The sequence below is a fragment of the Chinchilla lanigera genome, unplaced genomic scaffold (assembly GCF_000276665.1).
Source record: "Chinchilla lanigera isolate Chin_1 unplaced genomic scaffold, ChiLan1.0 scaffold00031, whole genome shotgun sequence".
Classification (NCBI taxonomy): Eukaryota; Metazoa; Chordata; class Mammalia; order Rodentia; family Chinchillidae; genus Chinchilla; species Chinchilla lanigera.
The window spans coordinates 20,541,137-20,553,323 of NW_004955432.1; the positions used below are offsets into that span (position 1 = coordinate 20,541,137).

The window sequence follows — 12,187 nt, forward strand, 5'->3', positions numbered from 1 at the left end:
AAGCAATGTCGGGGCTGGGGATTTAGCTCAGTGGCAAAGCGCCTGCCTGGCAAGCGCAAGGTCATGAGTTTGGTTCCTGGTATCAGAGAAAAACCAAAAAAAAAAAAAAAAAGAATAAGCAATGTCTCACCTCATCATAGAGTATTTAGTACTAATATAAAATCTGATACATAAGGAATGGAATAGTAAAAATAAAAGCATAGCACAGCAAAGTGTTTTATTAGATAGGTCATACATGAGTTGGAGTAAACTCAATACATGAAATTTTTACACATCAGTCGAGTGACCTATCTTCTTTAAATGTACATACTGCAATGTTTGTCAACGTAAGTGCATCTCCTGAAATAATTGTCATTCCTACTCACCCTGCAGGACAGCTGCACAGCATGATCCCTTGCTCCTGAGTGCCCCCCATCCGCCATACTTTATGGGAAATGTGGGTTCCGCCTCACTGAGATTGTACCTTGCTTGTCTTTTGCCTAGAATTTCATTCAGCACAAGGTCTTGCGGTTCTATCCATGTTACGAATGACAGATTTTTATTCCCTTTTCTGTGTGAGTAGTACTGTATCATTTGGTCCATTCCCCTGTGGATGGATACCTACACTAATTCCATTTTCTGGCTTGTGTGAATACTCTTGCGATAAGCACGCAAGTGCAGATGTCTTTGACTTCAGTTCTTTTATGTACATACACACCCAAGAGTCGGATTCCATTGCTTATTTTTGGAGGATTCTCCATTCTGATTTTTGTGATGGTTGTAAAACATTCCTCTCAACCACATCTGGGAGTTCTTCCCATCATTGCCGACACCTACCATTTGTCTTCTTGGCAATAGCCCTTCTGAGTGAAGCGATACCTCATTTTGATTTGCATTTCCCTGGTAATTACTGCCAAGGATTATTTCATGGGTATTGGCTGTTTTGAAAAATATCTACAGAGCATCCCTGTGTATTTCTTGGGTTTTGTTTCCTGAGACTGTCTCTACTCCAGGCTTTAAATCTGTAGCCCTGCCTCCACCTCCGGAGCCCTGGCATTAGAGCTCTGCACCACCAGACCCAGCCCTCCTGTGCTGTTGTGTGGGTGCCTCCCTGCCAGCTGCATCCCCAGGCCTTTCTTGTTGAGACATGGTCTTAAAGAGTCGCTGCATCGCCTGAACTGTGATGAAGCCCAGACAGGGACACTGCCAGTTTGCATGAGCCAGCGGCCATCTCAGAAAAACAGAGACTTCATTTTACTTAGGTCAGAGAGGACGTGTCAGCAGGTCACGAGCAGTCCCCCAGTGACACGTCCGCAGGGTGCTGAGGACAGGAGGACACGTCAGCAAGCCACAAGCCCGCTGTTTCTCTGACCCACTCCCTCAAGAGTCTGTGCGAAACTGCTGTAAAAAAGAGCCTCTTAGTCTGTAAGAGACCGCTTCTCTGTTCTGCACACCCGCAGAGCTCCCCTTCAGGTTCAACAATAAACCTGCTTGGACTCTTAAAATAAAATAAAAAAAAAATTAAGAAGTATAAAACCTTGAAGAGCCAGAATCATTAAGTGGCAGGTTTTGGTAAAGCACGGATTGCAGTAGGCAAAGCAACCTAAGGTTACCACTGTGATGAACGATTTGCCCGAAGTATTACTTGGACCGATGGAAATTCCTCATGTTGCTATTGGCTGTTGCCCACGCTGTCCAGATCAATGGTTTCTGGCTTACAGGCGGGGGTGGGGGTGGGGGTGAGAGGGCGCGCTCTTCTCCGCGCTCTACTTTCTGACTTCGCCCTCTCCCTGCCTGCCCCAGCCCCACTGCCTCCCTTGTCTCTGGCCTCATCCCTGTTACTGTGGCTTCTGATGAAGGTGTGTATCACGCTGCGTGTGGAAAGAGTTCGAGTAACAGTTCTAACTGTATATTAGATGTACGTGTACTTAGGAATCAACAGCAGAGACTTTGGAACTGAGTGACTCCAGGTTTGACTTTTGTGCACTGGGTTGTGATGTGTGTTTTGAGCCCCTTTGTGCTTGTCTATAAAATTCCTAACCTCAGTAAAATTAGCTCACACTGTGAATATGAAATCCTTAGGGAACTACAGAATATAGTAAATGCTCAATAAATGATGATGATGATTACAGTCTCATCACCCCCTGCTCTTTCTTATTATTCACTTTACACTTTTAATAGCATTGTAAGAGCAAAGAAGTTCAAGTCAGAACGCCTGGATTTAAATCTCGTCCTTGCTATATGACCTTGGTTTGCTTGCTTTGTCCCCATAGGCACATTTTCTCATCTGTTTTTCTTTCTGTTTTGTTATCTATTAATTGGCAAAAATAAAACTACCTATTATCTTAGTTTATATTGATTACAAGCCTATGGTATATAAAGAATATACAAAGCCATAATACTTACACATACAAGTACTATTTTGTTAGTTGAATTCTATAAACAATTATGTGTCCATAACTTACATCAAGATTATAATTGCAAAACAAAAGATTGTGTTAGCTTTTCTATTTTGATTGTGGCACAATCAGGTAGATTTGCATCGCTTGATCCAGGGAACTTTTTAAAGCGATTAGCTGACTTTTGTAAGTGTAAGTCATAAGTGAAAGAAGGGTTTAGATATCTCCTTAGTTGATCAGCATAAGTAAACATGTTGTTTATACAGGACACCAAAATGGAGTTGTGTTTCTTAATTTGCCTCTCTGAGAAAGGTCAAAATAACCAGATAATAGTCAAATGTTTTTCGTTTTGAGTTGCGTGTTTAGTATTTTTCTCTGATACACTTCCCTCCTTAGTTTTCTTTTCACTTTATTTGAAATGTGTTATTTCTAATGTCTAGTTATCTTTCAGTTCCTCAGTGATCATATTTGCAGTAAGTACAAACCTCTTCTAAAGGAAAAAATGTTTAATTTTCTACAAGAACTTATGAACCTGGGGTAGTATTCCCAACATAGTGTTCCCAGGACTATTTTCAAACTGCTAGTTTTAGCAAATAAATACTCAGGTGCTCTTGGTGTAAAAGTAATTTTTATTGCGTACTAATGAGGGATGGTAAATCACCTTTGTTCTTGGCATTAATCTATCAATAACTTCGAGCTCATCCTATAAACTTTACCTTGTATTAGTGGGGCTTTTTTTCATTTTGTAGCTGGCTTAAGTCCTGCTGAGATTCAGCAGTTATGGAAAGAAGTAACTGGAGTTCACAGTATGGAAGACAATGGCATTAAACACGGAGGGCTGGACCTCACTACTAATTCCTCCTCGACTACCTCCTCCACCGCTTCCAAAGCATCGCCGCCAATCACGCATCATTCCATAGTGAACGGACAGTCTTCAGTCCTCAACGCACGACGAGACAGGTAGCCTCGTTCATTATATGTAGTGTTAGCTAATATGTATCCACCACTGGATTTCATTTCACCCTTTATAAGACTCAAAATAGTAATTAATACTTAAAGAAACAGTATGTATGGAATGACAAGTTTAATGGAAGTCATTGTATTGTTTACTTTAGATATTATTTTTCATTGTAAGAAAGCACTTGTGATGCCAGCAGTCTGCTACATGTTTTCAAGGAGTTTGCATTTTCAAAGATGCATGTGGAATGACTGTGCCATTATATTTTGATAACTAACATATTGAGATTACCATGATTGCTGTGGAAACATTTTACCATTTTTAAGCTAAACACCAGTAGTTTAATTTCCAATAATTATAGATGCATGCATACATATCCCTATTAATAGGTCTCAAATGTGTGCCTAGAAATTAAGAGAATAGATAGACAGAAATATATAAATCAGAACACAGATGAGCCAGTATGCCTTTTCATTGTTGTGTGATAGAATTTATGAACGTGAAAATAAACAATACTGTCCTTTTTCTGAATAAACCATTAAAAATTCATATATAAAAATTATTTTCCTTCAGTTACCAATTAACATATGTGAAATAATTTTTATTTTATTTTATTTGGGTAAAAAAAATAGCTCTGGAAATAGAGCATCCGGTTACTTTTGTCAGTTTAGTTACATTTACTTGGGCATATCACCAATTAAATTCTTTCAAGTAATTTACCTGAAGTATATAAGCTACAGTAATGCCTAAAATAAAAAGTCTGTTTTTAAAAGATGTAAATTAAGTGTAGAATTTCATAACAGAGTGGGTTAGTCTCATTATATTTAGCTCTACCTTCATACATAAGTGTTGCAGATTGATATTGTTCTGTTGCATAATATGAATATATCTTCCTTGCTGTGACAGATTCTTTTTTGTCAATTTTTTTTTTTGAGAAAAAAGTAATGACAGTATAGTTTAAAATGAAAGGCTATTATTTGGTAATGTTCCTGGCCTTCATTTGAGTGTAGTGGAAAATTTCTTGTGTTATTGTTATTTTTACAAATGGCATGCCTCTGAATGTTTCCATGTTGTTGTTTTAACTGAGATCAGTTTGATGACTGTACGTGAGAAGTTGGCTGGTCTCTCTAGGATCTGTTTGATAGAGTCCCCACTTATCAATGAGTAGGTGAGGATATAATTAGTGAATACTGTTTCAGAGTAGAATTTTAAAAACCAAATATAACTAGTAGGAATATATATAGCTGACACATAAATATAAAAAATTAAATGATGCTAAAGGTTTATATCCTTTTTTAAAAAGAGCATTTCAAAAGCGTATGATTACTGCCCTTTTGCTTTCTTAAAAATACATTTTCCCACATGTCCATATAGGAATATTTATTATTTAGAGGCAAAATGTTACGTGAAGGTCATAGGGCAGGATTAGCATATGATATTATACAGCCCTCTTAGTTCTGTTCCTTTATTAACAGTCATCTTTGGCTGTATCTCTCCTCTAATTGGAACATCATCTAGCCTTGACAGTTGAACTATTCAATAGAAGGATTAAATTTTTCTGACTGCTCTGAGCTGAATTGACCTGTTTTGACCTGTTTGTCACTGATTGTAACCTGACAGGCGCTAGCAGCCTGCAACGATTATGGCTTTTTGAGATGAATCTGATCTTGGGTTCTTTGCCTGCAGCTCGTCACATGAGGAACCCGGAGCCTCCCACACTCTCTACGGCCATGGCGTTTGCAAATGGCCAGGCTGTGAGAGCATTTGTGAAGATTTTGGACAGTTTTTAAAGTAGGTTTTCAACTTATGGGGGAAGTGGGGTGGATTATAGGAGTTTTATGCGTGTTCCTATGAATAGAAGATGAAGAAAGAATGAACAAGATCCATCCCTAATACTTGAAAGTTTCCTCTATGTTCCAACAAGTGGATTAGCAAAGTCAGCCTAGGAAAGTTAACAGGCCACCTTTTTCTTTTTGTAAAAATGTTTTACAAACATTTAATGAGAGCTTTGAATTAAGTAAATACACTAGCCTACTAAATAATGGTTAATCTCTGGGAAACATGTTTGTAAGGTAGGATTCTGTTAAATTCTAAATTTCTAATAAAAATTGCAGAAAATACGTGGGTAAAATCTCTATACTCTTAGTTATGTTTTGCAGGTTTATGTTTTAGTTGCAGATTTTATATTCCCTACCTTAAGTAGTGATATTTAACAAAAAGAATTTTAAAATAAAACATTAATGGTGTCTCAAATTTAAGGGAATAATTACATTTCTTTCCATTTTCCTTTTTGTCCTGAGAAACATACCTGGCCGTATATTTGTATCGTTACATGGCTTCTCTGGCTTAAAATGAAACTTTATGTGCTTTTAATTTCTTCATACAATAATATTTGATTTTCAGAAATTCTTAAGGGTTTCTGTTTTGAATGAGAGTGTTCATATCTGAGGAAACATCACACACAATGCTGGTACAAGAGAGATCTAAACAGAGAGCTGCAGATAGCGTGATGGCGAGGAGTAACTTCACAGGCTGAGACTCTTATGTTGTCATGGTGCAGCTAACAGGGTGAATGAGCTGTTTCATGCTTCATCAACAATTAAGTTAATTAGCTCATTTGAAATTGCACTGCTTTGTTGCCAGAATGTTGGCAGAAACATCAAAAAGATGTGTTTACAAATGGTAGACTGACTGCGGAGTATGGCAAAAGCACCTTAATAGCTAGGCCTAAGTACTTGGCATCATAATAACTTTATAACTGAATTACAGTAAGACTTCCACAAAGATTTTTCAACCTTTCATCCTTCAGGTCCAATTAAGAGCAAATTTGCTTCATGTACCACAATGGCTCTTTATAACTGGCCTTAACTGAAAATTTACACGTCTGCTACCAAAACAGTTGTGAGCTGCCATTTTGTTGAGTGCAAATCTGACTGTACTTTTCTGAGCAAGGAGGAAATTTAAAAACATGAGGCAACTTTGCTAAAGTTTTCTCCTCCTTAAGACAAATTTTACAGAAAGAATATGGGGGAGAAATTATTTCAACAAGGATTTTTGTGTTTTTATTTGAACACATTAGTCCTTCTCAATATATTGTTTGTTCCCGCTGAGATTTATCAGACTGTTTCCTCAGCACAGTGATTTAAGGCAGAAAGCCGTTCACTCAGTATGAAGTGTCGTGTTCCAAACTGCTCTTTCTGAAAAAATTAAAACTATAGCTTTAGGAAAAAAATATTTATCTTCTTTCAGTCTGATTTCTGTTATGACACGTGTACAGGAATTTTTTTTATTCTTCTCACTATTTATATTTTTGTATTACTAGCAAGCAGATGAATAGGAATGCTCATTTTATATTTTGCCTTTTTCCGTATATATTCCAGTTCTTCAAAAAAAAATTTGAAAAACATGCTGTTCAATTAAAAATCAACGTTCGTTTCAAAGGCTGACCATTTTTCCAACCTACTGACTTTATAGGGATGACACCACTAATGACGGCAGATTTTCAGGTCCTTCTTTTAGTCTATGTTTGCTATGATATGCTTTAGACTCTCTAATTCGAAGATCTGTGATAAATTCTGTTAATAGAGCTAACATCACTAGATGGTACTGAAATATACTAATTAGACGTGTTTTGCCATAGCCTTTTTCTTAGAGATGTGTGAAAAATTCAAAAAGAAATAAAAAATATACGTTATAAATGAATTAAGTTATTCAGGAAAAAGGTTTCTTTAGCATCTGTGTGGGAAGTGAACGTGTAAAATCATCACCTCCTGTGCACGTCTTCCCAGAAGAAGACTTGAGTTTTCCTCCGTAATAAAGGAGAGAACCGAGGGGTTGGGAAAGCTAGCAGGCAAATCAAAAAGCTGGGAAACACTTTAGTTTTCTTGTTTACCCATTCTCACACAAGTTTATCTCCAGGGTGTGTAATAAAAGCTTTAAAGAAAAATTCACTGTAGCATTTTTAGTACAAAACGCTCTGGAAATAAATTCTATAGTTCAAGCTATAATTTGGTATTAGACAACTTTTCCATTGTATTGAAAGCAAAAGAAAAAGTCCTCTATGTGTTTAACCTCTGCACATTAAATGACAAAGAACAGTTAAAAATATAGGAATAGTCTTCAATTTTCTTTCTCACATTAGACTTCAAAAAAATCTGGTTTTTGTCCAGTACCAAAAATACACATAATAGGACAGTTGTTTATGTGTATTATAGCTATATTCTCAGTTATTATATACATTCTTACCCTTAGGTATTTTATACCTATATATATTCGGATATATGCTTGTTAGTATTCAAATGAGGTATTCTTTTCTATAGGAACAAATTGAGACTAAGAAACAGTTATTTATAACAGCAGAATGAAAGCAGAAAAATACACATGAAGAAGGAAGTGCAAGCTAAAAACATTTAGGAAAAATTTTGAACTTTAAAGTAGGTGTTGACAGAAGCTCACCATTTTTCTGACCAGTAATTGAGGATCTTGCTAGATCACTAAAAACATTTAATATTCCCTCTTCATTACTGTCTTATAAATGTCAAAGTGTAATAGCATCTGACAAAATTTTAGTGTAGTTCGACTGCAAAATTAATTATCATCCCATTCAACCTAAGTCAGCTTGAATATAGATGGATTGACTTCCCGAGCTAAGTCAAAGGTTTACAAGATTGCATTCCAGTTAGCGGACAAGTGTTCTTGAACCCCCGTGTGCAGACGTCTGCAAGTGAAACACGGCATGGGGTACAAGATGGAAATATTCTCCTTTAACACGGACAGAATGGAGGTGGGTGTGTGGGTAAATTCTCGTAATCCCAGGGCTTTGGGAGGCTGAGGCAGGAGGAGCATATGTTCAAGCCCAGCGTGAGCACTTTGGCAGTTTGGCTACACCCTGTCTCAATGTGAAAAAGAAAAGAAGACTGGAGATGGATCTCAGTGCGAAAGCCTTGGGTTCAATCCCCATCACTCCCACACACGTGCACATACACACACCCATACACACACCCACAGACACACACACACGCATGCACACGCACACAGGTTAGCACCTATAAAACCACTCATGTAAGTATCAGAACATTAAAGATGAACTAGTTGATGAAAATAAATAAGTGAACTATGGTACAGATTAAATTTTTAAGTCTTGATGCTGCGTGCAATGCAGGAGGGAGGGCAGTGGAGACAGAAGAGTTTATTTAAGCGAAGTTTGTTTTCTTTTTTCTCGCGGCTGACTAACACATCATGCTCTGACTTAGCGTGTGTCCTCTAGCTCTTTGTCTTTGACTAGGCAGCATGGCTACAAAATTATGACCTCAAGAAGGCATTCTTTGAACTTGTCAGCCTGTTGTTGCTCTTGGTGACAGTGTCCCCATCCCTCAAAACTGAGGCATCTCACATAATCAGCTAAATGAATAGTGACAGCTAACATTTTGTATTTAAACTCCTGTCAGTGTTTAAACATAAAAAGCTTGATGCAAAATAAATCAAACACCACTGATACGCAAGTGAAACATTTTGTTAAAACAATCTCTGACATACTCGGGTTTAAATCTGATGCCTTCTTAGCTTATAAAATACTACAACTTTCAGTGAATTTTAAAATCTAGAGGTTAAATTTGAATTACTGATCTGGGGTGTATGTAATTGCAGTTACCACATGCATTCATAACCATAAAATCTCCAGTAAAGAGAATGGTGCATTAAATAAACCGGAAGGGTCTTTCACTACATTTCTGTCTTCTCGAAATGCGTTCTTAATTGTTTTTCGAGAGACTTTGCCTGTTTACCTTCATCTCCTAGTTCACCCTACCTGCCTAGCACGCAGATTCCATGCAGTTTCGAAAGAACATCAGTCGACCACATCATTTATTCCATTTTGAAAACAAAAATCAATATACCTATAAAGTGACCCATAAATTAGAACTGGCTCACACGATGTTTGCTCAGTGCGGCTTTTCCGAAGGCCCCCTTTGCATTTTTCCTTCACCTCTCTGTTTGAACTGCAGTCTCGGTAAGAGGCTCATTAGGGGACATTAGGGACTGGAGCTAACCAGAATTCCAGAGCTCGCTTTGCTCTTATTAATGCATAGTAGAGTAGAATGCATTTAAATATTTCATAGGCATTCGGTAATTTGTGTGTAATCGCCTTGTTAGCAGACCAGTAGAAGTAGAACAGGCCTGTGAAATGGTGTTAGTGATTGCATGGGTAATTTACAGACCTTTGGCATCAGCAAGAGTATTATTGTTGGCTAGTATGAAGCTGTGAAATAGAACTAGCAATAAGTTAAAAAAAAAAAAAGAAACTTAATAAAGGTTTCGTAACAAGCATCTTCAGGGATAATAACCCCACTTGGTCCTTTTGAAGCAGCCATAATTTATGACATAGGCGATATATCAAATGCATAAGATAGTATTATGGAGCATTTATATGAAAAGGGTATTTGCAACATTAGTTCCAACTTCCTGCAAGGGACATGATTAAATGATTAATGAAATGTCCCTTTGCATATGCATTTTGAAACAGCAATTAGGTACTGACTGAGAAAACCCACCAATCCTCTCATTTTTCAGTATTATCTCATTCTTGATTTATAAATCATAGAGAATTTTTGAACAGCAATATGTAGTACCTGAGATAGTTAGAAAAACATAAAAGAGAATAATTTGGGCACAAAATAGTCATAAATACATAAATTCATAATTTAATGTTAATACTTAGCCTATTTATTTAGTCTTACTGCATTGTATTTATACCCGACACTATTCCTGTACTTTGATTGGCATAATTAAGTAGAGGGAATGAATAGGGACCATTATTTTACATATCACTGGTAAACAATGGCGAGGGAAGGAGAAGGGAGATGTGGCGAGGTATGTATGTGTTTTTCAAGTTCTCAGTAATCCACTGGAGGCTGTTCTATAAATGATCATTGAAGGGCTGCAAGCTAGCCTATAATTACAGGAAAGAAAGTGGCAGCTCTGGCATTTCATAACTATGTGTCCTCGAAAAGTGCTTTGTGAGTTTGTCACCAATGATAATTTAGATAGAGGCTCATTACCGAACGTCACAACACTTTAAAAACCTTTCGCCTTCATACAGGAGAATAAAGGACTATTTTAATGGCAAGGTTCTTTTGTGTTCCGCTGAAAAATTCAATCAAGACAAAACCTCATTGACTATTATTGTAGTCTACAGTCTCTATTCTAATAAAAGCTGCATAGATAAATTGAATAGGTCTCTAAGACCCAAGTATATAATGCAAACATTTTGCACTTTTTTTAGTTTCTTTAAATATAAGATAACAATTATCACTAACAAGTAAACAAGTGTAAAAAACCTTTTGAGAGTGATTTCATGCAAAAATAAATATGTTCTACTGAATTGACCTTTTCTTGCGACACTGTATTTTCTACTTATCTTGCTTATTCTATTTATGCCCTAATCTGTGTGTGTAGAACTGAAATAGTTTTTAGAAAACTGTCTTTAGACCGATGGTGAGGTAAATTGTGTGTGCATTCCCTACAAGTTCCTAGTTAAAAAAAAAAAAATCACACAAAGATACAACATTAAACTCTAAGACTACAACCAATTATTATATTATGCGGATAGGAAATAGTCTCATTTTTTCAGGAATGTTTGGAGGCAAAAAGCCTGAAAAATAATTCTTATAAGTTGTCGTGTGAGTTAGGATTTAGTTACGCTTTTTTGCGTCTTAAGCTAGTCTTTGGTTTACTGCTGCATTCCGCGCTAGGTAGTGCAGGTGAATGCTGGTCCTTGTTACATTCAGTTCGCTTCCGAGCAGAACTGGTCCGAGCTGAGCTTCGAGCAGGTAGTCTTGGTGGAAGTGCTTCTCCTGGGCTCCAGCATCACATCTCGGCTTGACCTGACCCTCTTGACTTCTCTTCACCCAAGCCTGGCAATTAGGCTGAGACACATAGAGGTTTTGTTGTTACGAGCAGCGACGAGGCACTAAAATGAACTTGTCTCATTTATCAAGGTGTGAGGCAGAAAGGAACAAAGGTTTGTAATTACCAGCATGGATCTAACAGACCTACTTGCTTACAGGTTAGCTCTTCCTCAACAACACCCTTTTAATTATTCCTCATGCCTGTTATATATGCCTGCCTACGTATTTTTTGGACTTCACTAATAACTTCATGAAATATAGGTAAATAATTTGAGTGGGGAAAATATTTCTTACATTTAGTATATTCAGGACTATAATAAACTTTTTAGATTCCATATCATTTCTAAGTGATGGTTAAACCCACACAGATGAAATGTCTGAATTCTTTGTTTCATGAATATTTTGTTCAAATCCTATTTTCACATTTTGCGCATCGATGAAAACACCTCTTAAACATTGCCTTCACTTGACTAGCAGTGAAACACATGAGCTAGAAGATACTGAATTACTGGAAGATTGCTCTGAACTTCGGGTGTCCTCAAATTATATACTGCAAATTACAAAGTACATATTATTGAATGTTTTCGAGCTCACCAGAGACATTTGTGGTATTTGAAGATACTTTTTATTGACTAGATCTCTTCAGGAACTTTATGGTAATAATAATAATAATAATAATAATATTTTTTATAATATTTATTCAAGAGTAGAGAAAAATTATGAGAATAGCCTGTCATTATTTTTGTATAAGTGAGGTTAGCTGTCTCCCCTTAGGACTTTTGACATGAAACATCAATCATAGGATGCTGATTATCAGAGTCTTCAGTAGAATTTTTTTTGCTAGTAAGATACAATCAGCATTCTCCATGATTATTAAGGTTACATAGGATAATAATTTGTCTTTATGTGATTTGCATCATATCCTAGGAAAGTAAGACATTGCTCAC

At 36.8% G+C, this 12,187-nt stretch overlaps 1 protein-coding gene across 5 annotated transcripts in view; it reads left to right on the top strand.

Moving 5' to 3' along the window:
* The window catches only part of Foxp2 (forkhead box P2), a 384,240-nt gene that overhangs the window by 335,768 nt on the left and 36,285 nt on the right, over positions 1-12,187 (top strand). For all 5 annotated transcript variants that reach the window (XM_013516055.1, XM_013516054.1, XM_013516057.1 and 2 more), the window contains 2 exons: positions 3,128-3,338; positions 5,023-5,127. In XM_013516055.1, coding sequence (XP_013371509.1) covers positions 3,128-3,338; positions 5,023-5,127 — 316 coding nt within the window. The remainder of the gene's footprint in view (positions 1-3,127; positions 3,339-5,022; positions 5,128-12,187) is intronic.